The sequence below is a fragment of the Trachurus trachurus genome (assembly GCF_905171665.1).
Source record: "Trachurus trachurus genome assembly, chromosome: 22".
Taxonomy (NCBI): Eukaryota; Metazoa; Chordata; class Actinopteri; order Carangiformes; family Carangidae; genus Trachurus; species Trachurus trachurus.
The window spans coordinates 4,887,031-4,913,048 of record NC_139907.1 but is presented as its reverse complement, the minus strand read 5'-3'; the positions used below and the strand labels follow the sequence as shown (position 1 = coordinate 4,913,048).

General features: G+C 42.5%; 1 protein-coding gene across 1 annotated transcript; it reads left to right on the top strand.

The window, feature by feature from the left end:
* nsd2 (nuclear receptor binding SET domain protein 2) lies at window positions 1-24,388 on the top strand (the record flags this gene model as incomplete). Its single annotated transcript, XM_083998531.1, has 23 exons — window positions 1-132; window positions 1,937-2,628; window positions 3,283-3,457; window positions 3,599-3,765; window positions 5,218-5,457; window positions 7,174-7,405; window positions 7,936-7,998; window positions 8,326-8,438; window positions 8,542-8,650; window positions 8,746-8,864; window positions 9,006-9,095; window positions 9,925-10,051; window positions 10,160-10,360; window positions 11,552-11,731; window positions 13,206-13,362; window positions 15,239-15,441; window positions 16,154-16,257; window positions 16,354-16,626; window positions 19,111-19,227; window positions 20,482-20,623; window positions 20,731-20,837; window positions 22,414-22,612; window positions 24,072-24,388. Exons 2-23 carry the CDS (start codon window positions 1,966-1,968, stop codon window positions 24,386-24,388), a joined length of 4,098 nt encoding a protein of 1,365 aa, XP_083854657.1. The 5' UTR covers window positions 1-132; window positions 1,937-1,965.
* Between the last annotated feature and the right edge of the window lie 1,630 nt (window positions 24,389-26,018).

Genomic DNA, 26,018 nt, shown 5'->3' with positions numbered 1-26,018 from the left:
GCAAGCAAAGCTTTTTGATTCGACTTGAATGAAAAAAGCCTCGGTCTTTTTTTTTTTTTTTTTTCTAAAACAAGGATGAATACGGATATTTCCCACCTTTAACCACCGACCGACCGACGGGAGATTCAACAGGTAACTGTAAAAAGAAACGCTCTTTTTTTAATGTTATTGTCAGTCCCGCCGGTGTGAGGTTGTTGTGTTTTTTTTTTTTTTTTTTTACACTTGTTCTGGTCCGACCATCCATTTTAGCAAGACGGGGATCCGCTAGTTAGCATTCGAGCTAAGCTAACTAGCCGTGCATTTTGGCTTGGTTTCAATGGGACGCTGGTTAGCATTGGCTAGCGCCGTTAGCAGCCGTTTTTTTTAAACGAGCTGTCATGGCGGCTACAAATTGAGTACATATCAGTGAAACAATGGGGGAAAACACTTTTAACAGACTACAACAACGGTCCAGTCACACAGCCTGTTTATTTACCCACGTATTTGCCTCAGTATAGGGGCGCTTTGCTCGCGTTTAGCTTTTCTTTTGCGGCTAGCGGCTTTGTCTATTTGCTGGAATGTAATGGCTGACTGGACTGGACTGACTGTAGCACTGACTTGACAGAGATGCGGTTGTGCTGCTACTGAATGGATAGGGGGGAAAATGCTAGTCCGCTTCTCCATCCATAGCTGGAAATCCACGAGATTCCCCACACACACACACACATACATACACATATACACATCGTGGCTTTCCATTTCCACACCATGTTATAGTCGCAGCCAGCCGCCCCGTTTCGTTTCGTTGTATGACATTAACGTTACATTACAGAACAGTCATTAGCCTGAGCCTGTGATACATATATATATTTATATCTATATATCTATATATATATATAGAGATACACAGATATATGTATGTTTGTTCGCCAGAGTGCAGAGTAGTGCACAATCAAAAAATGAATGAACCGGTTGTTACAAGGCTTGATGAGCTGAAACCGGCTTGTCGTTAACATTACATTGCAGCTAAAAGCCAACACACAACCGAAGAACAATACAGTGTAATGTAATGCAAAAATATAATGTAAATGCATATGTAATACGTTGGTGTTCAACTCGATTCCAGCAACTATTCGCACTCCAGTTGCATTATATCTACTCCTATATACTTGTCAGCTGCTTCCATTTCCGCGGCTTTTCTAGCCGGTGATGCGGTGGTTACGCGGCGCGGCGAGCCACCCACTCATTGGGCATTGGCTGCATGCGGTGGAGCCTGCAGCCTGCAGCCTGCCTGCTTTCTCACTACCCCTCGGCCACAGGCTGCAGCTAGCGACAGCAGCTAGCTATCCCCCTTTTTCCCCAGGAGAAAGAAAACCAACTTGAAATTGTCGCGGTAAGATGTGTCTGTGTGTTTTTTTTTGTGTGTCTCCGCCCGCCCTGTGGTTGCTGCTTCTTCTTTCTTTCTTTCTTTCTTCTTCATATGCATGGGACAAACCGAGGAATAGCGGTTGACTTCACCTCTTGTGCATTAGTTGTGATTAACGTATAGGTTTTTTGCATTTCACTTCGTTTCATTGAGGCTTGTGCACAGAGATGTGTTGTATCGTTGCTTCAGACTTGTGGTCAGTCGAGCTTTTATGCAAGAAAACACCGCAAAAACTACGCGGCGAGAACATTATGTGACAGGTGCAGCTCCTCTCCTCTCTCTCTGCCTCCCAGTCTGTGTTCATGCATGCTCCGCTGGAGCAAGTGAGTGCCATTTTGTAAACTGTGTAACGTTATCCTCATAGGATTCATATCCCAGAATGCCATTTTTGGGAGAAAAAGGGGGGGGGGAAAGCCAGGAGTAAGAGCTTTAAATTTGACTGCATGATAATTGTTTGTGATTTCTGGTTGAACCTGTGGAGTAAGAAGTTTCTCTGTGTGTGTGTGTGTGTGTTTTCTGTCCCTGCTGTAGCTCAGTGAGCCTGGAGGGGGTTAGATGGGATGGACACTAAAGGTAGCTCTCTGCCTTCGATGCCCGAGCCAGCCAACCCGATCAGCATGAAGCAGCCGCCAGAGTCCCTGAGTGTTCGGAAAGGTCGGGTGGACATGAGCAGCGACCCGGCCCTGCTGATGGACAAAGCTGCTGCCCAGCTGGCCGCCACGCTACAAGACGGCGGCGTCCTCCAGAAGATGGCTGGCAACCACAGCCACAACAACCACGGCCACGAGAGGCTCAAAGACCTCACCTCCCGCGTGCTGAACAACGGCGACCAGGACGCGGCGCTGCCCAAGCTCTGTGCTCCAGAGCCACCGATGCTCAAGGGCGCCGAGGCCCCCACCGCCGCCGCCACCGGTACCGGTACCCATCAGCACAACTGCACGCCGCACACAGAACCCGAGCTGAAGGCGACGATACCCCAGGTGGTCCAGCAGCAGCCGCCGTTCGAGCCGTGCTGTGCCGACGGGACCAGTCTGGCCACGGCCACCGACGGCACCGACGCGCTCTCTGGACTGGACAAGAGAGAGGACGCAAAGAAACGCAGGGGGAGACCTCACAAACCAAAACCTCAACCAAACCTCAGCTCCTCCTCCTCCTCCGTCGTCGTCTCTTTGGAGGAAGCCGACCACACAAACGCTGTGGATGAAGCCGGAGCAGCTGAAGAGGTTTTTTTTTTGCTTTTATTCCAACTTTTTAAGCAGCAAAGCGTGAATCGAGCTTGACCTTCGCTTTGTCTGTGGCGTTATAAGCCGTGTGTCTCACTCAGACTGGCGCTAAAAGGCACACAGCATTGTAATACAGATACACAGCAAGGCACCCAAACTCTTATTGACAGCTGAAATTCAATATTCAAGGAGTTTATTACGTCATTTTGTGCACAGACGAGCTGCGTATGATAGGAATTTTTGTGCAGAGTCCACGAGGAGTCAGACACAAGGTTAAAAAGATAAAGAAAACATCAATAAATAACATTACAGTGAATGTTTGCAATTGGTGATAAGAAATATTTGTGCATTTACAAACTGGGGAAATTGATATTTAACAATGCGAATAAACAATTTTCTCACAGATAATGTTGAATAGACAGAACATCTGTAAGTCTTTAAACCCAGATGCAGAGCTGGAGAAGGTCCAGTCTATTGGATGTGTTTATAAATACTGACAGCGGCCGTGTGTCTGTGTTTTGAAACTGAGATTGTGAGTAAAGTTATTGATTTTTTTTTTTTAGGAAGAGGGGAGGGAAAGGTGTCAGGAACCTTAATTTAGTTTCTATTTTTATCCGTCTATTGATTAACTGATTGACCGTGTCTCCTCTTCAGCCTGATCTCATCCCAGAGTCAACGACGGAAGAAGCTGCAGCGGAGACTCTGTCCTTCCTGATCCGGTTCTCTGTCGGTGACGTGGTTTGGACGAAGGTGTCGGGATATCCCTGGTGGCCCTGCATGGTGACCACCGACCCGGAAATCAGCAATCACTTTAAACAGAAGCAGAAAGGTGAGATACGCCCACAACCACCCGATGAAGAATCGCTTGTTGTGTGTTTTGTATTGCAACTATTATATCTGTGCTTTTTATTTCTCATGCCGCCACTGATTTTAAGAACTTAAGAACTGGGTTTATCTTGTTTATTTTTAGCAGCCAACAGCAGGTCCGGCCTCCTCTACCATGTACAGTATTTCGGAGACGCCCCGGAGCGAGGCTACATCTTTGAGAAGAACATGGTGTCCTTCACTGGGGAGGATCAATACCAGGAGCTGAGCCAGGGCAACAAGCAGGCAGCCTCCCGCGCCATCCATAAAAAGGTAAATTAGTCTCTCTTTTCCCTTGGATATTCACCCTAGAAGCTCTAAAGGCCTCATATCGACACACTCATTCTCCCATTAGAGCATCGGATGTAATCAGATTAAAGCAGATATCAGCTTCACGGCCGTTTCGGCTAATGCTGCGTTCAAGGCAGGTTTTTGAAACCGTAAGTTACAGCTTCAAGTCACAACTACGACTTGGTAGCGTTCCAGGTAACCCGTAGCTCGTGTTTTTACCATCCTGTTGTCTGTGAAAGTTCCCTATAACGGCCACTCGTAACTTCCGACCCGTGAACTCGTACCAGATCGAACTGGTATGACTTCACAGGAAGGAAAAACACAAAGTACGAGTTTCTTTGAACGCACCATGAGTTAGCAGCCCCCGCCCTTGTCAGGCATCAATTGGTCCTCGTGCTACGTCACCACATTCACGCGCATCCCTTGGCTGCACACACAGCCCTTCATGCCGTTCTCTCTCCTCATTGGATAACACTTGTATCCCACAAGGAAAATTTTCTCCTCGGGTTACAGCAGAGCAGAGTGACGGAGAGACTCGTGTTTAGGCTGAAATACTTCATGTAAGTGATTGCTGACGGAAAATAGGACTATTTAGGACTTATATTAACAAAAACATTCCACTGATATCTGCTTTAACTTTCTTTTTTACTACATATACCCTTTTGCGGGTAATTCTTGTCATGAATGCTTCTAAAGTGATTTTAAAGTGCATTTGTTGCGTCTCCTTGACAGCAACGTGATTATTTCTTGTATTTTATTTATTTAAACTCTGAAATATATTGAGGAGCAACCTCACATTTGCAATATAGCCGAGACACAACACAAAACGTTTGAAATATACGTAAGCATATCCGAAATACGAAATACCAACAGTCTATGGATATTCTCATTCATCCAGGTCGTCGTTCTTTTCTGGGCAAATTGAATCGTAGGCAACTGGACTTGTATTTGTCTGGGAAGACGTTTCGCCTCTTATCCAAGGGGCTTCATCATCAGAGTCTAGCTAGTGCGGACTAGTGAGACTTGTTGCGTACGAACTGACTGAAGAAGCCCCTTGGATAAGAGGCGAAACGTCTTCCCAGACAAATACAAGTCCAGTTGCCTACGATTCAATTTGCCCAGAAAAGAAATACCAAAATGGAAGTGACAAAGATACATTGAAAACAGAGAAGTCTAGTTAAAAACAAGAGCAGTTGTAGATAAAATAAGATGCATTTATGGATTTAAATTGTGCTAATGATAAAAGTGTGGTAAGTTTCAGATGGTTGCAGGTGCACAGTAAGACAGTAAGACTTTCCAAATTCAGTATTAACAGAGAGAACCTGCAGTGTGAGCCAGTCCTTTGACTGTGTATGATAGAGACTTAAAAATCACATCTATAATGTCTTCTTTTTTTTTCGTAACATGTTCGTATAACCTTGTTCTTTCCTGCAGACCGGTCCCTCCGTGCCCCGTAAACTCCAGGCCCAGTGGAACATGGGCATCATCCAGGCCAGCGAGGCGGTCGGCATGTCGCTGGAGGAGCGCATGACGAACTTCGCGTTTCAGTACGACGACGACGGGCCGCGTCTGAACCCCCACATCCTGGACAAGCTGAAGCCACGGCAGAGCGACGACAACGAGATGAGCCAGGAAACGGAGTCGCGGCTCAGCCCAGATATTCCCTCCATGCTGGTAGGACACACACACACACACACACACACACTATTCCCAAGATGGCAATTAGGACACACAACAGGGAAACGGAGACAAGCACCCAGAACAAAACTCAAAAACGGAAGAGGGTCTAAGGCCACGTGAAGAATTTCCTATTGAACCGTAATGTGAGAAACACAGTTTATCTAAAGATTACATCCCTTGTTATACGTTAAATTAAGAGGAAAAATTATAAAATATCCGTCTTTGGCTCAGGGTCATATTTGAACTTTAAATATAATCTGATATTTGTAATTTCTGCAAAAACGCATAAAGGTTTTAAAACACACAGAATGATGTGGAGTGGAAAATCTTCAAAAACCTAATCAGATAACACTTTCATCACACTCAAAGAGCCTTAAAAAACCTTCAGATAGTATCTTTAAAGGAGACTTTACTTCTTATTTCCACCAGAGCAGCTTTGCATTAGTCACTGTTCAAAAAAAAAAAAGAACAAAAAAAAAATCCTTATTTTATCTCACACTTCCTGCTCTGCAGCTCCTCAGTTCAGCCTCTGAGTGGGGATGAGAAAAAAAGAGAAAAAAAGAAAAAGTGGGGCGATATTAGCGTGGGCCTCCTTAAGAGGGCCTCCTTAACGGCTCTCTGTCTCCTGATTGGCTGAGCGTCCAGAAGCCTGTGGAGGGGCAGCGGCACCCGGCACTCGTGAGCACCGCCTCATCCTCTAATGAGTGTGGAGGCGCTCGGAGAAAACTGTAAAACTCAGTGTGGAAGTTGAAGCAAACCTCAGAGAGCAGGACGCCCTCTGGTTCTGTAAACGCTCCTGTCATCACCTGCTTAATTAATGCGTCGATTTAATCACAATCAGTCACAATTCATATATATACCGTATATATTTTATTATTATACATCCCCCTTTGATAGTTTTACATGTGGGAAATAGGAAGCATCTGCTAATGTTGTAGGTTCTGGGCGGTATGACCTAATTTTCACATCAAAATCATGTCTGTTTCACGCTATTTGAGGTTTTTTTTTTATGCAAGAGTGGTCTTACCCACATTTTCTTCTACTGAAAAAAGAATTACTGCAGTATACCGTCTTTTAAAAGCCCACTCTACTGTCGTAAGGACTGTAGAGTGTTTATTTTTTCATGTCCACACACAGGTAAAATGCAGCACGACCCCTTCAAATTATGATGGTGGCATTAATTAAGTCAAAGGAGGGCTGGGCAATTAATCGAAAAATAATTTAGAGCCTTTTAAAAGGGATACTTCACCCAAAAATCGACAAATCACCAATTTTCTACTCTCCGTCATGCCAAGGAAGGGTTTGGAGAACTTTCAGAGTCATCAAAACGCTTTTGATTCGTCATCAAAACGCTTTTGATAATGCACCAGGTTGGAGAGTTTCACCTTTTTTTAGTTCTGTGAAAATCTCTTTAATAACTGAGCAAAATTGGTATTAAAACGGAAATATCTCTAAATGAATCAATATCGAATTGGATTGGAAATTGAATTGAATTGTGAACTTGTGAATCGGAAGCAAATTGATTCAGTAAATCATGTACGTTGAGCAGCAGCTACACAGTGAAAGCCTTTTCTCTTAGCTCTCACTCTGTCTCATTTAATACGTATACTCAAGTAATGGCAAAATGTAGCTACGTATGTTTGAGTGGAAGACTGTAAAAAAGAAAAAGCACCTTTTTTATTTAATCACATTGGTTGTTCTTCGTTGCAGGATGCCACCACTCCTGAGGCCGAAGCTGAATCGGCTGCACCTCAGAAGAAGAGGAAGAGGAGACCCAAACAGGCCGCCCAGGCTCCCGCCAAGACGCAGAGGAGGAGGAAAAAACCTGCAGCGGACAACAACTCCTCTGCCCCCGTGAGGAAAAGGAAATCAAAGCTGGTTTCCTCGACAGACGGCGTTTCGGATCCAGACTCCTCTTCTTCGCTACCAGTTTCAGTTCCAGGTCGGTTTGAGAGATGAAACCTGTTACTCACCAGATCGAAGCGTTGGTGCGTTGCGAGTGTGGCTGCGGCCCGGCAGCTCTGGTAAAACACGCCGAGGCTGAGCAGAGCAGAGCAGAGCAGAGCTGTGGGGATCCCCTGCTTTAAAGTTGCCATATGTGGGTTGTAAACTCCTGCAGTGGGCGGATTAATGGGGAATGTATCAGTTAATGTGGCCTGTTAGTCTGCTGCGAGGCTGCTTTATTCTGAAAAGAAATGCACATAAAATGATCCCAAGACGCTGTTGGATCGTTGTCTACTCCACATCATCCCTGTTGCACAGTTAATTTGTGTAGAAAACCAAATTTTAAGAGCTTATTTCTCCATTTATAAAGCACAGTGCACCTTCAAAATAGGAGTCGATAAAAGAAATTACTTTTTACAAGTGAGACTCATAATTTTGTCCTTTTCTTTGCTTGATTTGTATTAAGTGCTGTTGATGCACGTGTGTAGATTTGATTTATTTAATTTTGTTAAATTTTTGTCGTTTTAGTTGACAAAGTGAAGAAAAGGCGGAAGAAACGGACTCCTGAGGAGCAGACGACTGATTCCTCAGGTGAGTCAGCTGACACTTTAACTGAACCACAGCTTCTGTCTAGTTGTCTAGTGTGAATGTGTATTATTTATTGTCATTATATCATTTATTTGGACCCTAGGAAGAATAGCAGAAGCTATACAGAAGCTAATGAGGAAGTAATGAACAAACAAACAGTCTGATGGTTTATTTTGGGGCTGATTTAAGGGGCTTGGCAACAAGGTGCAACCGAGCATTTAAAGCAATCCTCTTGGAAATGTCAGAAATTCTTGCTCTAAACCAATAAAAATGTCAAATCCTTAAAAAAAACAAAACAGCAACACATATTTGAAACATTTCTGTCCTCAGTCAAGAGGGAGCGGAAGAAGCCGGCGGCTAAACGGCAGCGGGCGGACACCGCAGCGGAGACGGATCAGCAGCCGAAAAAGAGACGCAGAATGAATAAAGATGCTGAGAAACAGGTGACCGTTGATGCAATGAAATGTAGTTTTTATGCCCAAAATGGACATAAACTTTACTTATTATCTATTATCTGCACACACTAATAAGATTTTACCGTCTCAGGCTTCAGCTTCAGAGGGAACGGAGAAAAAATGGAAACGAAGGAAGAAAACCGACGAGGTCGTCAAAGTGACCAAGAGGCGACAGAAAAAGTCAAAAGATCCTCTCATTGGTAAAAAAACAACAACAACCAAACGACTCTTCTTTATCATGGTGTTTCCTCTCGTTCTGTGTAAATTATAGTTTAAACTTTTTGACTCCACATAGATGAAGAAGTCGCAGAGAAACCAAAGTATCGGAGGAAAAGGAAACAGGATGGAGAGAACCAGGCCACGCCTGCTAAAGCAAAGAAGAGGAGGTCGTCCCCCTGTGATCCTGATCCTGAGGTGAGACATGTTATTATAAATGGTACAAAACATCCAGCAACATCTCTGAAGACATTTTCATGTATAAAGCTTAGAGCTGCATAAACATTATGACCGTTGTCTATCGTCTTACTCAAGTTGGGTCTTCTTTCTTTGCTGCAGGGCTCTGGGAGCGAAGGACGTCCTGATTCTCCGAGCGACAGTTTGGACGGGACGAAGAAAGGTGAACGGAAGAAAGAATTCGTCTGTCAGGTCGGTTTTACTCCCTGAATATATTTGTGTTTAGCAGTGTTGGTCACTTATAGCTAACCGTTACTGTCCCCAAAACATAACTAAGTTACTAGGAAAAGTAACTACTGCTAACTAAATGCTCAAATATGTCAAATTACTTACTCTGACAGCACTAGTAGCGTGGACACTACTAGCAGAGGACGCGTGACACAGTGCCGATCCGCCGGCTACTGGCTCCGCGGCCGACACGGCCGGGGCAGAGCCGCAAACGATTCCCATCCAGCCATTTGTTCGCAGCTGTTAGCCGCAGGCAGCAGCCAGTGCTGATTGGCCGGGGAGCTAGTGGCTCGTGACGAAAGCTGCCTCCATCACAGCCAATAGAAAAATTTGATTGTAATAGCCGTGTTTCAACCCATAGGGGGCAGTCACTCTAACATTTTTACTACAATATACACCAAATTGAAATATTTTGACTAAAATGTTGGACCAGAATCAATCGACAACACTACTTCATACCCAAATATATTTGTTTTCAGCAGAAAAAAGTGGTTTAGGGGTTTAGTTACTCTTTAATTATCGGTGCATGTTGTTTTGAGATCTGTGGGGCATCCCTTTAAGAGCTCCCATCACAGAGAGAGAGAGAGCCTGTTTGGGGGAAACAGTAACTTTTTTTTGATTACTCATTACTGAAAAACGTAATGCAGTTTATTTCTAACACTGTTATTCCCATCAGTAGTGTTTAGAAACAAATGAACACAGACAAAAACATTGAAATAGAAGCATTTTTAGCTTTAGCTCCATGGTGATAACTGCTTTAGTCCTCCTGATTTTTGTTATTTTGTATCTGCAGAGGTGTGAGCAGGCCGGCGAGGACCTGGTTCCCTGTGAAGGTCAGTGCTGTGGGATGTTCCACCTCGACTGTCTGGGCTCGTCCTTCAAGCCCGACGAGAAGCTGCTGTGTCAGGAGTGCAGCACAGGTGAGGCGTTCAGGCGTCTTAACGTCACGTCACGATCCAACTTCGTCCCTCCCGTTCTTCACTGACCGACTCTGTTGTTGCCTTCTCTCTCTCTCTCTCTCTCGTCAGGGATCCACCCGTGTTTCACCTGTAAGCAGTCGGACGGCGAGGTGCGGCGCTGCCACGTCCTGCACTGCGGCAAGTTTTACCACGAGGCGTGCGTCCGCCTCAACCCGCTCACCTCCTTCGACAACAAGGGTTTCCGCTGCCCGCTCCACACCTGCCTGAGCTGCCACTACGGCTGCCGCACCAAGCAGAAGTCCAACAAAGGTGAAGATTCAGTTTTATTTATTTTATTTTATCTTTTTTAATTGTGAAATACAAAACAAACAACATAGTGGACATACATGGTGTATATACAAAGTGTGAACAAGGGTGTGTGTGTGTGTGTGCATGTAATTCAAGTATATAATATGAATGGTGGTCAAAACAATAATAGTGATAGCAGTAATAAAAAAAGAAAGTAATGAATAATAATAGTAATATTGGTCATAATAATAATAATATTCATAATAATAATAGTTGTTGTGAGAACAATAGCTAGACAGCAATAACAAGAGTTATGACAATAATAGTGATAATAAAGGCAATAATTGTAAAAGTAAAAAAGAAAAATAAGAAAGAAGGATGAAATATCTTATAAACTGTACAATTTCATTCATCTTTCCGTCATTTACCCATCCTCCCCTCCTTCAGATCGTTTTGCATGTGTTTCTGAGACGTTCAGTCCTTTAGACGTTTTTTGTTCTATTTTTTTTTTTTTTTTTTTAAATCTCCAGATTAAATCAGGGTGTTGTTGGATGTTCATTTCTTTCTCTTGGCTGAACGTCAGACCAGAGGATGAAACCGTAATTGTGGTTTTCTTAAAAGCCGTGTGAGCAGGAATGATATGAGTCAGCTGTCCAACTGTGACGGAAACATCATCAACAACATCATCATCATCACCCTTATCGCTTAGGAAGTTGTTGGCAGTTTCAGAACTGATGTTAACAGCTATTAACAGTTTAATATCCCAATTGAAATAGGATTAATGGCTGTTTTTTGCCTTAAAATCTGTTAAATTGATGCAAAGTAAAGTCTTTAATGCACAGGATATAAAGATCAATGCATTTTTGCACAGATCCTGCAAGTGTAGCTGGAGATACAAGAGTGGAATGTAAAAAAAAATCTACTTGAGTTGAGTTTGTCCTCTGGAGCCTCGATCTCAGTGAAGACGAGTCATGATGATCACATTACAACACTAGGATCTAGTCACAGTGAAAACAGGACACTAATGAAACACGATGCAGTCGTCCTGCGTTGCCAGTTTGTGACTAATCTGTGATGAAAATCCTCCTCCAGCGGGAATAAACCAAGCTCTAGACTTTTCAAAATAAAAGACTCGCCACCCAAGCATCCATCCAGAGTTTATACGTCTGTGTTGTAACGTGTTTGTCCTGCTCTCTGTGTCCTGTGTTGCAGGCAGGTTGATGCGTTGCCTTCGCTGCCCGGTGGCGTACCACGTGGGCGACCAGTGCGTGGCGGCCGGCAGCGAGATGATCACCAACACGGCCATCGTCTGCACCAACCACTTCAACGCCAAGAAGGGCTACAGCCACCACAGCCACGTCAACGTCAGCTGGTGCTTCGTCTGCTCCAAAGGTTTGTGAATTCTCTCCACACCATGTTTAATTATAATAATAATAAACAACGGAGGAGCCGTGTAACCAGGGTTTTCTATTCATTCATTCAGACTTTATTTTAACTCGAGACCTCATTTATCATGTGGCCGAGCAAAAGATGAATAAAAAGGTCCTAGAGTTTGTATAAGAGTGACAGGAAATAAACACAATAAAATCTAAAAAAAAAGAGTCAGGAGATTATGTTTTACCCTGAAGATGGATTTTATTCCTAAAGCTGCAGTTTTTATTTTTACTAAACTTTGATTAAACATGAGCAGTTTTCATCTATGACTGTTTGCTTAATGCTTAAATAACACATGATCTCTCCCATCTTCAATTAATAAAGGTCTTGTCTTGTCTTTTATCATACATTTCTTAGTTATTAAATTTGCAGATGGTGTGTAATAATAATTATTCTGTGCGCTCTGCTGACGCTTTGGTAACAGTCACACAATTTAATTTTTATTATGTGGTGATGCTTAACTAATTGATTGGTCTAATTAAAACTAGTGCAGGTGTAATTGAATCATTTTTAATGAGAAAAGAAAATCTAATTTAATGTTTTTTTTCTCCTCTAATCATCTTTAAATCTTCTCTTCTGGAGCTGGATCAGCATTATAACAATTATTTCTATCAACGTGCAAAAATGTATTATGATTTTCTTTGATAAAGCTTCTGCAGGCGTTCTAGGTTTTAGTTTTATTGCTTTGTTGTGTTGCAGACTTAATTTATTCCATTTTAAAACATTTATAAGAGACAAAAAAACAAAACTCTGAGTAGAAGGAGTTATAAAAACATTGTTTGTTTGGTTTTAATTTCCATTTATTGATCTTAAAAATCATTGATTTTATTTTTTTAATCATTCAGGAGCTCAGTTTGTTGCTCGTCAAATCTCCGTTCACCATTTCTTTTCCTCACCGTTCACACGCACTTTTTGACTCAAGTTTTGACTCCAGAGCAGCTGAGACGTGTAGACTAGAACATTATTATCCCCTTAATCTCTATAAAAGTGTGGTAGTGAAATAATCCTGGCGCGGCCGCCTGCACTAAAGCTGCTGTGGAGTCATTAATCACACATGGAGCCGCCGCCGCTGCTGCTGCTGCTGCTGCTGAGACTCCGACATGTAGGACACGGCTGTAACGTCGTCTTGTGGGTGCAGGAAGCTGTTTTGTTCTGATTTAATCTTAACCTGCTTATAGTTTTTACCTTAATTGCAGAATCACAGCATCGGTTGTTGTGTTTTGAACCACAACACACAGAAAGAGTGGGAACACGGCAGACGAAACATTTGCACTTTATTGGGCCTTGTTTTTATCGCCTTGCACTGGATGACTCAACTGTGAATTAGAGTCCAAACAACCGTCAGTCTGAGTCAGAGCTGAACGACTGAGTCTGTAACGTCTTGTCCTGGTTTAATTTAACCGGGTTTTTATCTCTGTTGTTGTTGTTGCAGGAGGACAGCTGCTCTGCTGCGAGTCCTGTCCGGCTGCTTTCCACCCCGACTGCCTGAACATCGCCATGCCCGACGGGAGCTGGTTCTGCAACGACTGCAGAGCCGGGAAGAAGCCGAAATACAGAGACATCATCTGGGTCAAACTGGGAACGTACAGGTGAGAAACTGAGGTCGTTAACGAACCGTCACGGTCGTGATTTTAACCACTGAGTTCCTGCGTTAAAGAGGAACTATGCAGGATTTTTAGGCAAGGCAGTTTTATTTGTGTAGCCCATTTTTATAAACAGTTTGTCTCAAAGGGCTTTACATGGCATCATAACAACATCCTCTGCCCTTAGACCCTCACAACGACTGAGGAAAAACTCCCAAGAAAATCCTTTTAACAGGAAAAAGTTGGACTGTAATTAATTTTACCTTAATTAACCAGCTCCAGAGTCCTAGTGCTGGTTAAATCAATGAGTTGTAACTAGTTCCAGGGAGAATGGAGCGTCTCTTGGCTGAAAACCAACCTTGTAAGATCAGAGCCTCCGACCCGGTGTTACGTCCCAGCCTAGGGGAACTGGAGGCGCAACATGACCTGAGCCCCCTCGCTCCTCCCATCCCCAAGGAAAGTGGCCAAGAGCAGGGTTTTCAATTTAAACAGTAGCCTTTATTTGCTCAGAGATGAGAACACTGCCCAAAACAACAAACAAAATCTCAGTTCTCCCTAATCTGTCCTACTCAAAACAAAGAAAACCAAAATACAGGTATCTAACCTAACTCAGATGCAAAACAGGAGAAAAAGGGTTAAAGTAAAGGGCTTCTCATTCCTACGGGCTACTTTAACACAAGGTTTAACAAAAGGTTGCAAAGACACTAGTTCACACATCAGGCCTTGGTTGGGGATGAGGGAGGGAGAGAGGGCAAAGGCCGGAACCAGGCAGCATAAATAGTCCCCATCCACCAATCAGCAGCAATCCTCTTCGGCCATGTGGTCCTGCAGCACACACCTGCACACACACACTGATTGCATAGAGGGAGACAGAGAGACACAGGCACCACATACACACACACACAGCATAACACTAATACACGTAGGGATGTAACACCCGGTGTCCCAGCTCTCGTCTCCATGGCGACACCGCCACACAAATGTAACGCGCTAACCCGTAACCCGTAATCTCTTGTTCAGGGTTATCATTATCTTGTGCAGGCACAGAACATTTATCATTAAAGTAATCAATAAATGGCTGCCACACATTGTAGAATTAGTACAGCCTTGAGAGGAATACCTCAATTTCTCCAGCTTCAAATGTGAGAGTACTTCCTCAAGCCAGCGTTTATGTGTTGGAGCATTAGGGCTTTTCCAATTAACAAGAATTAATTTCCTGGCAAGAAGTGTTTGTTGATGACAGATAAGACTACACAAATAATATACACATGGTAACATGGTAGATGATAAATAACGTTATCCACCGCTCCATGGATTGATTTCTCACCGGCTTCGTTGTTGGAAACAAATGATGCACATGGAGGAGAGGAGGGTTAGAGACACAGAGGAGGAGACACCAGACCAGAGAGTTCAGCTTTAAAGGAGCTTTATGTAAGAAATGTATAGCAAGTAATGATAAAATCACCCAATATGTCACCAGAGACTAAGGAATCGTGTTAATTGGAAACACTGATTTATAAATGACAACAGTACAGATGGAATATTTGCATTTAAACATTTTATTTGCAGCAGAAAATCCAGTTCCCACTGAGCTGCAGCTACAGCAAACATTGTGGATGATGTCTGACGTTACCAACGTTAAAAAACCTCACTATGACTCTCAGAAAGGTTTTGACAAAAGCAGAAACAAAACCAGGATCTGCACAGGAGGAGATGAGTTTGAAAGGTGGAGACGGCTGAAAGCGGAGAAGAACAGCTCTGAGCTTCTTGCACAATAATCTGTTTTCCCAATGCAAATTTGACCGCAGCAACAGTTTTGGCCACAGTGTTACATATCGCTCCTTTAACTGGTTCTCCTGCTTCTTCGTCTTCTCCTCCTCAGGTGGTGGCCTGCAGAGATCCACCACCCGCGAAACATCCCCACCAACATCCAGCACCTTCGCCACGAGATCGGAGAGTTCCCCGTCTTCTTCTTCGGCTCCAAGGATTACTTCTGGACCCACCAGGGCCGAGTGTTTCCCTACATGGAGGGAGACCGGGGCAGCAAGCACCAGAGGACCGGCATCGGCAAAGTCTTCAAGAACGGTAACGTCTTTAGTCGTTTAAAAAAAAAGATGTTTATGTTCAGTGTTTTTTGTTTTTTTTTGCATAGGTAATGATACCAACCAAATATACAACACCATTAAACAAATGTTCCATGCAACAACTGAACACTTACAGTCCCAGAAATCAAACCTTTTTTTTATATTGATTGATTATCTTGTACCTTTAAATCTCTGTAGAGTCTCACTTAATTTCACCCTTTGCAGCCCTTTTACAGAGATGGTTGTACATTTAATATTAGCTTTTAATTTTTTTACACATATAAATTCCTTTAAATTCAAATTTGCAATCTCTCTTTTCACGCAAGTTTGCAACTTTAAGTTATTTTTTACTTTATACATTGTCTGTGAAGTCTTGTAGTCCACTAAATCCTGAAATTTAAATGTTCCTAATTTTACAAAGAGACTCTTTTTTTTTGTAAAACAAAGACTGATGTCTTATGCATTTCCCAACAATTAATGAGCAGTACAACATGTACAATGCCTGCTACTGTCCAAATGTTGTTTCATTCACTCTTTCCATTTCCACATCATCGATTCTTCACTTTAACCTCATTTACATTGCCTTTTCCAAAGATCATAAACTTTGTTTTGCGCGTGTTTAGGGAGAACTTATTAACGTTGAACCATTTCTTAACTAATTGATAATAAATGAAATGACCTTTACGACGTTGCTGCTGTTGTTGTTTCCTCAGCTCTGTTGGAGGCTGAAGCTCGATTCAAGGTGATAAAAATGAAACGAGAAGCCAAGGAAGCTCAGGAGAACAGTCGAAAACCGCCTCCGTACAAGTTCATCAAGGTGAGAAATCTCTGCTTTTTATCAAAACTTCTTCAAAGTTTCACTCTCATCTTTTCTGGAGCATCGTTTTTAAAAACTTTTCCCTCCTCCCCTCAGGTGAACAAACCCGTCGGCAGAGTCCAGGTCTACACCGCGGCCGACATCTCAGAGATTCCCAAGTGCAACTGCAAGCCGACGGACGAGCGGCCGTGCGGGTTCGAGTCCGAGTGTCTGAACCGCATGTTGCAGTACGAGTGCCACCCTCAGGTCTGTCCCAACGGGGAACGCTGCTGCAACCAGGACTTCACCAAACGCCTCTACCCGGAGACCAAGATCATCAAGACGCCCGGCAAAGGCTGGGGCCTCATCGCACTGCGCGACATCAAGAAGGTGAGGAGGGGGGGAGGAGGTGTGACCGGAGAACAGAGGGGATAATATCTCAGATTAATGGGTTAAATGTCCAAAACCCACGTGTTCAGAAAGTAATCGGATCAGATTTTGGATCAAATCTTGAAAATGGGTTGTTCAAAATAAAATAAAAACGGATTCTGAGATCGGATTAGATCACGTAATCCAATCTTGGTTTTCATCTGGATCAAACCCTCAGTTTGTGTTGTTCAAAACTTTTTAGTAGCATTGGGATAACTTTGATCCAAAAGATCAGGGGCCTGTTGTTCGAAACCTAGATAAGGGATTAACCCAGGATATGTTGGTTATCCTGTCTGAATTTAGCCTCAACTCGGTTGTTCGAAAGCTGGATACCTTTATCCTGGTCAAGTTACTATGGTGATTTATTCTCTGCAGCTAGCCTGCTCCAGACCAGGCTAACAGCCAGGCTAAGTTGATTCTGTTGTCTTTATCTGTGAAGTCAGCAGTCACTCTGATCAGAAATCAATGTTTTATACAGTTATTCCATGTTCTTATGTACCCTACATATTGGCCTGATTTCTAAACAAACTAAATACATTTACAATAATCAAATAACATGAAACATTTACAATATTTATTAGGTTTTTTTTCTTTTCTTTTTTTCATAATTAGGGCTATTCATTTGCTTCTCACACTGAATCATTGCATCTGCCAGCGCTGCCTGCTTCTTCAAATGCAGGGCATAAAGATGTCTGACGGTTTGTGAAATCTGTAGCACAGAATTGTGCACACTGTTCTTGAGACAATACAAACTATTTTCGATATCTGTGACCCATCTATGATATTTTCTATGACCACTAGTAAAAAAAAAAAAAGAGCAAAATTAGCAATAGATTTATTTTTATTATTATAAAATATGTTACAAAATACAGTATATTGGCCGAATATTGGTTGAGGGAAGAAAACAAGAATACAATTGTTTGAGCAGGCACCTTCCAAATAATTTATACACCTCATTTGAACATTGTTATCGGCAATTTATTGAAGCATCAGACTGCATAATGTTCTTATATTTCATTAATTTTCACCTGTTGCACTTTTGGCCACTTGTATTTGTGCTGTATGAACTTTACTTTAGATGATAAGAGATTTGTGCAATGTATCAACTTCCACTGCTCATCATTAAGGCAAAGTGCACAGCTGTTAATTTGTGAAAGGAACTTAAATTGTGATTATAATTTTGGATTAGGCTACTTCCAAATTCAATCAGTCTGCAGTTGTCCGCTGCACTCTCTCTGAGCTTTACGACAGCAGCTGTGCTTTTTTTTTTCTTTTTCTAAGAGGTGTGTCACCTTACGTCAAGATCCGCTGTTGATTGGAGGAAAGTGGCCACACCTGTCCTCTCATCGGTGAATCTGTGATCAATCTCTGTGGTCTACTGACGAGAGAATAAGTTACACCTGGCTTGACAAAGCCGCTCCTCCTCAGCCTGGCTCGGCGTTCCAACAACCAATTAAGCCAAGATGGACTTATGAGACTTTGTCCAACCTGGCTTTTCCACTTATCCTGGATATCTTTATTCTACTTTCGAACAACGGGCCCCTGGTTTATTCTGATCCCAGCAGTTTGGTGGATTCAAGGTGGATTTCAGGAACAAAATGTCATTTAAATTAAATTTAAACTGGACAAATGAATATTCCCCCAACTACTGGATAAATTAATGAAATTTGAAGTTTGAATTTGAAACACATGGGAAAATTTTCACAATGTATTTGACTAATGTACTGTATATTTGCGTTTTTTATTTATTTAAACAGACCAGATTGGGTCTGGCTGTTTAAAAGACATTAAAGACACAACAAAGACACGGAAAACAATACATACACCCCATTTTCAAATAAACACACTTCAAGTGCACCCATGCTGCTGCTCTACCTGTTCAGTATCAGCCTTCAGTGTGATAACGCACGTCACATTTAGAGCACTCATTATCTGGATTTGGTAATTTTGAAAAGTTTGGATCTGGATCAGACCGATCAGATCCAATTTATCTTTGAACAACTGGGATAAAAGTAAAGATGGATTATGTGATTCTGGTTAGCAAAAAAAACAAAACAAAGGGGGAGATTTCAAAATCTGGATTTCACCTTTTGAACAACTGGGACCAGAAGATAAAAAGTAAGATTGGTTTTAATTATAAATCAGAAGGTAAGAAGGTTAGGTTTATTGGTCTCCACCAGAAATTTGTCGCGGAGACAGGGAACACGTTGCACACATAAAAAACACATACAGTGCAAAAAGTACATCAGGTTAAAAGACTGGTGGAGTAAAAAACAGACCACACTGTTTGTCTGTTGAGAAATGGATGAAAAACATTGTCTAACGGAGGCAAAGCTCAAACATCTCAGAAGTGTTTACTTATGATGAGCACAAGCAGCGTTAATAAGTAGTGTATTTATTAAGTGTTAATAATAATTAACACTGACGGTGGCGTTTCTCCAACAGGGCGAGTTTGTGAACGAATACATCGGGGAGCTGATCGACGAGGAGGAGTGCAGGGCGAGGATCAAGTACGCACAAGAAAACAACATCACCGACTTCTACATGCTCACCATCGACAAGGTCAGTGTGTGTGTGTGTGTGTGTGTGGTCCTGCTGCTCCTCAGTGTGTCAGGGTCCTGCTTCCTCCTCCTCCGCAGCACCGTTTCCACTGGGAGCCACAGCAACACGCTGGTATTGCGTTGGGAACGCGGCACGAAAGACGGCTGCAGCGTTACAGGAATGAATGAACTGAATCCAGGTTTCAGTTTCTGCCGAACCTCAGTCAGCGCGTCAACTGAACCAAACCCTACGCACGTCAACCAGTGGTGTTGCATCTTCACCGGCCTCACGATTCAATTCGATTACGATTCATCAGTCTACGATTCGGTTCGATCCAATTATACGACGCATCTCGATGCATCACATCCTCAATTTTCTATGTTGCCGCACATGGCTTTTTCAGTATTTACCATAAATAGTCAGATGAATGTGATAACTTTGTATGTATAAAATGAAATAGAAAATATAATTTAAATGCATTTCCACAATACAGCAGCTTCCTTTGAACACACAAAGAAAAAGAAAAGGCCTGTAGTCTACTTAAAGGTGCACTCGTAAATCTTGGCATTGTGCTTTAAAATAAAATAAATCGCCTTCTCTGCATGTGAACAACATCAAACTTGAATAAATTATTTGAATTTGAAAATCAATTATGTGACATAACTTCATAGTTTCAGAATCATCCAATTAATAATGAATATGAGTCTTTGATACAATTACATGAAGGTTTATGAATGACATCCTTTCCTCCCTGAACGACAACTTCTCAAATCATGGCGGTCTTTAACATTAACTTAGTCCTCTAGCTTGATGCTAACATATAATGGAAAACATCATAGATGGGCTAATGAAAATTAGCATCGCTATCATGGTAATATTAAATCAACAAACAGCTAATTTAACATAAACATGTAAACATGGCATAAGTAACGCATACAGTAATACTTACAGGCAGATATTTTCTCTGCTCTGAGGAAATAATTTCACTTTTTTCCCTTTTTGTTTTGAATGAGAAAAAAACTGCCTGAATCCTGAATGAGTTGAAGCTCAAATGTCCGGTGATGTGTGAGCATAATGCAAAATAGTGGTGAAAGTTATTGCCCATTGTTTTTTTAGTTAGAATAAACAAAGGAAACACACAGCAGAACCCCAAAGATCAGGATTCGGTTCATCCCTAACAGAAATAAATTAATAAAATAAAATAGAAATAAAAAGTCTAAAAGTTTGAATGAAACTGTAGTGAGACTTTGTTCTTTGTGTGTTTATTGTGTGAAGGACCGGATCATCGACGCCGGGCCGAAGGGAAACTACTCTCGCTTCATGAACCACAGCTGTCAGCCCAACTGTGAGACGCAGAAGTGGACGGTGAACGGCGACACGCGGGTCGGACTCTTCGCCGTCTGCGACATCCCAGCAGGTGAAGAGCAGCCGCCAGTCACAGACACCAGAGAGAGAGAGAGAGAGAGAAAGACGCCTCTAATGTTTTTATTTCATATTCAACCTTCTTCTTGTTGTGATCGACAGGGACGGAGTTGACCTTCAACTACAACCTGGACTGTCTCGGTAACGAGAAGACGGTCTGTCGCTGCGGCGCCCCCAACTGCAGCGGTTTCCTCGGTGACCGTCCCAAGGTGAGTTTTATTATCAGGTTCATACAGAAACAGAATAATTTAGTTAATTTATCCAAGTGTTAATCTGGGAAGTTGTGTTTCCATCAGTGAAAGACAGGAAGTTTATCGAGTTAATGGGTTGGATGATGCAATATATTGTATTATAATTATAAAATCACAAATTTACAAGAAAAAAACATTACATTTATTTAATTTTTTTTCCAGATTTTGTAAAAACTAAATTGTTTTTTTGCTCACAAACTATATATTGTCACATAATGGGTTTACATTTATGACATTAACCTTGAATATTCAGTTTTAAACTGTTAAATTCACTCAGCTTCTAAAACTATTTATATATTTATTTGAGAAATTAGAGGAACAGATAAAAGCAGCAATGTGGAAATCTAGAAATAAAAAGACAAACTGTGTTTTTCGTTTCCAAAATTAATTCTGCATTTATTTATTTCTATTAGGGCCCGACCGATTTATCGGCGAGCCGATTAAATCGGCCGATTATAGCCCGTTTGAAACTAATCGGTAATCGGCCAAAACTCGCCGATTGTCGCCGATATTTTCAGGAATAAAATGCAGGGAATAAAACTTGGTTTTACTTTGAAAAGATTCCCCCGCACCGGCGCCGACCTCATGACAAACTCCATCCACTACCACCTCAGTCACAGCACACAGCAGAGTGACTGATCTGTCTCAAAACCAGTGTTGCCACTGGCTTTCTGTTTCCCTTTTTTTTTTTTTTACCGCGGTCGGGTTGTGAATTAATTAATTAATGCTCGTCTCCGGCCGTGTTGGGTCCGAGATTCAACAAGCCGGTCGGGGTCGGGTTTTACCGTTATATACCGGCACGGCAGTATGCTCATTTATCACCAATAAACACGGTAGATGAGGGAGGGAGTGACTGAGCTGAGGCTGTGTGACGGGTGGGGCGGGGGGTCCGCGGCGTGGAGCGGTGCGGGACTCTGACTGCAGCGGGGACTATCATGTCTCTGCTCCGTGATACTGCTCAGACTGACCGCCGGTGAGCGCTTTGACACGGTGCCGGGCACGGCAGCAACCGCTGATCGCTTTTGATTGAAAAGAGAGAGAGAGACGCCGTGCTGTGTAAAAAAAAAACAACAACAAAAAAGTATGTTGTATGTTTTTTTTTTTTTTCATGCAACCAATCGACCAATTAAATTTTAGTCGGCTAATGATTTTTTGGTCGACCAGGCAGCCCTAATTTATACTATATACAGATATAACCTAATACAATTTTAAAACTTAATAAAAAAATAATAATAATCGGCCGATTAATCGGTTATCGGGTTTTTTTCCCCCCTAATAATCGTAATCGGCATCGGCCCCAAAAAATCCATATCGGTCGGGCCCTAATTTCTATATTATGAAATAATTACACCTTTTAATGATGGAAAAATGTTGTTTTTGTTTCTATTTTTCTTTCTTGCATTTAAAAAAATTAACCTTTAGAGTTTTTTCCCCCTTACATGTCAATAATCTGTGTCAGTTTGATTAAATCCATCTGCTGTTGGAGCTGCACCAATTTGATTTTTCGACATGTCGTTTTTTCGTGACGTTGCAGAATTCGAACGGTCCGGCGGCCGAGCCCAAAGGGAAGAGGATGAAGAGGAAGTACAAGAGGAGGAAGAGCGAGGGGAAGAAGAAGTCCGAGGACGAGTGTTTCCGCTGCGGAGACGGAGGACAGCTGGTGCTGTGTGGAAAGAAGACCTGCACCAAGGCCTATCACCTGTCCTGCCTCAACCTCACCAAGAGGCCCTTCGGTGAGAAACCACTGGCCAATTAACAATCAATTATTACACGGCTCTATTGAATGCTGCTCTCTGATTGGTCCAGCGCTGCGTTCTGCGGTCTGTTATTTCTGAATAATGACCGTCGTCATGTATAACAGACCGTTGCTAGGGACGCCGCTCTGATCAGCGCAGTACAGAAAAGAGAAACGATGCAGGATATTTACCTTGTGTTTCATTGTTACCGTCATTAAACAGCGTCGGACTAATAGTGATGTTAGAGATAAATGATTTGTAACCTGTTACAAGGAGAGTGGAGGCTCCTTCCACATCGCTGCTGGAAACCAAACCTGCATCAGAGCCTCTGACCCGGTGTCAGCTCTCCTCTCGTCTCGGTGCAGCTGGCACCGCAGCTCCGCGACACAAACGCACCCCGTAAACAGTAACGTTAATCTCTTGTTTATGACAGATACGACTACACACAATACACACATTTTAACACGTGTATGGTAATCTATCGATTCACTGATTGATTATCAAAGGCTTCAAATGCACGAACGGGAGGAGGCTCGGCAAAACAGCGGAAGTGACCGGTCTTGCAGATTCGCTAAATGCAATTTTAAATCGATGAAAGTCGTATTTTGATCAACATTATGTTTCAAATTAATTATTTCACTCGTAAACCGTGTAATAAGCGGGATAATGTACAGTTGGTCGGTTGTTATGGAGAAATAAACCCCTTCATGTTGAATGAAACCCCTCCGCTTCGCGTCGGGGTTCCATACAACCTGTCGGGGTTTATTTCTCCATAACAACCTCCGAACTATACATTATCCCTTACTTAATCAATAGTGAGACTGGTTGAAGTTCTGACCAGGGATGTCAGGAATATAGAGTTTCTTGGTACAAGAAACAGAAGTTACACACGTGATTGTTGTGTAACTTTGTTTTCGTTCCGTGCGATCTGCCTGTACGGTTACGGCATTTTGGAAAGTGACGGTATTGAGAAATCTTTACGATTTTTAAGGTGAAACAGCACCCCCGAAAATGCCATTTTCCCTTTTTTTTTGTTGATTTTGTGATATTTTGCTTCCTAAACATGTCTTCTTTCACACTAGTGGTAATAAAATGTCACCAACACACAATTAGTTGTTTATTTTCCTTCATTTTGCATGAATTTACCTCTAAAACAACTGTCTCATTCGTTGAAGGAGTTGTTTTCGAGGTAAATTCATGTAAAACAGCTGATGCGCGTTGCCTTCAGGGACAGTTTTTCATCAAGCAGTCTCTGTATTTCCCTCTAAAACAACTCTGTCTGGTAACGTTGTGTTATTATCTCATAGCGTGGTGAATGTGCAGGTCACAACTTGTCCACCAGAGCGTTTTGGAGTTGTTGGATTGTGTATTTTTATGAGTTTGATGACAATGAGCCAATTTGCCAAAATGTTGAACTATCCCTTTAACTGTGTGTCTCCCCCCTCCCCCCCCCCAGGCCGTTGGGATTGCCCGTGGCACCACTGCGACGTCTGTGGGAAGAACTCGGAGGCGTTCTGCCAGCTCTGCCCCAACTCCTTCTGCAAGGCTCACCAGGAGGGGGCGCTGCGCCCGTGGCCCGCCACCGCGCAGCTCTGCTGTCTGGAGCACGACGAGCTCGACGCCGCGGAGACGCCGCACGACCACAACGCCGCCGCTAACGCTACCGCCGCCGCCGCTCTGGAGTCAACCGCATCCCTCACCAACACCACCACCACTACCGCCGCTAGTCGTCCTAGGGCGAAGGGCTCCAAGAGGAAGGCAGCAGAGGCCTGACCTTTGACCTTTGACCTTTTGACCTCTGAGCCCAAAACAAAAAACAAAAACACCAAACTTCTCTCTTGACACCTCTTGAACAAATGTTGAACCCCACGTTATTGTTGTTTTTTTGTCTCCACGATCACGATATACAAACATAAAAAAAAAAAAAAGAAAAGAACTAAAAACAGAAAAACCAAGGCACTGTACATCCGTCATCAGGGAACGCCGCTGATCTCAACGACCTCCAGCTCCAGCTCGCCACTCGCCGCTCTCTCCAACTCCTCTGGTGTTTTTAATTTTTTATTTTTTGTTTTATTTTTTTAAAACTTTGAGTTTTCAGGTTCATTATTTTGTCCTCGCGTGCACTGAGGCGAAGCGTCTGTGGTAAAAAAAAAAGCACAAAGCAGCTCTTCCACCAACCAACCAGACTGCCTTTTTATTTCTATTTCTATTTTATTTTATCGCCTTTTTCCGATAAATTTGATGATTTGACTTTTTCCTTATTTTTCTTTCTAAATTAACAAAAGAAACCAGCGAGTTTCTGCAGAGAAGCAGTCGGACGTGTGGATGCTGAGCGGCAGCGGCAGCGTCTCCGTCCGTCACTTGAATCTTTTCCACCACCGCCGCCTCGACTTCTTTCTTTTTTTCTTTAATTTTTTCTTTTTTTTGTGAACAGCAGAGTTTTTTATAGCTATATCTATATATGTGTATATCAAAGACCAAAATTATGATTTACTGGAACACAGTGTAAGACGTCAACGAAAAACAGGTTGCCAAATGGATTGTTTTTATTTTTATATATAGTATATATAATATGCCAGATGTAATATCACACAACACCAAGAAGAAAAAGAAGAAGACACTATGGTTCGACCTCTTGAGCGTTTTATTCAGTAGCCGTAGTAGGTTACATGTAACTGTAGACACGTGTTTTGCTATTTTACAACCTGTTGTTTCTCTTTCTTTTTTTTGTTTTAGTTCAGTTTTTACTTCTTTTTATTTTAGATTTGAGTCTGTTTTGTTTTGTTTTTGGGGATCAGGATGCTGAACTTTCTACAACAAACCGTTTATCTACCTGCCTGTCCAGAGGAACGAGGGATTTTTGACGAGAAAGAACAGAAAAGATAAGGAAGCGATGTAATGAGAGCTGCTGTGAAACGGCGTGACGACACTACTGCTGCGAGGTTTGAAACGGATCACTGAAGGAAACAAATGAACAACTGCGATTCTTGTTTTTTGTTTTTTTAAACTTTAAAGATGCTGTTTTCGTTTTTTCACTGAAACCTGAGGTACAAATATCTTTTTTTTCTTGAATCTAACGTATGAACACACGTCGTCGTTGTGCTGTCGCTGTCTTGAGCCCTTTTTTTTTTCAGTCATCAACGATCGGTTCGTTTCGAAAGCAAGAAACGTTGACTCGTTTTTTAATCCTCAGGAGTTTTTTTTTCTTCTTTTTTTAAGTCTCTCTCAGCTGGAAGAAGCTTCACCAGAACCAGGAGGTACGGTGGCCTGTTTAGGACATTACACACACCCTGCCGCTCAGCTCTGCTCTTACTCAGGCTGCACAGATGTTGCACGAAGCATCAAGTCAACATCTGTCTTTGGCTTCCTGATGTTCGTGTTGCGTTCAAGTCCCATTTCCTGG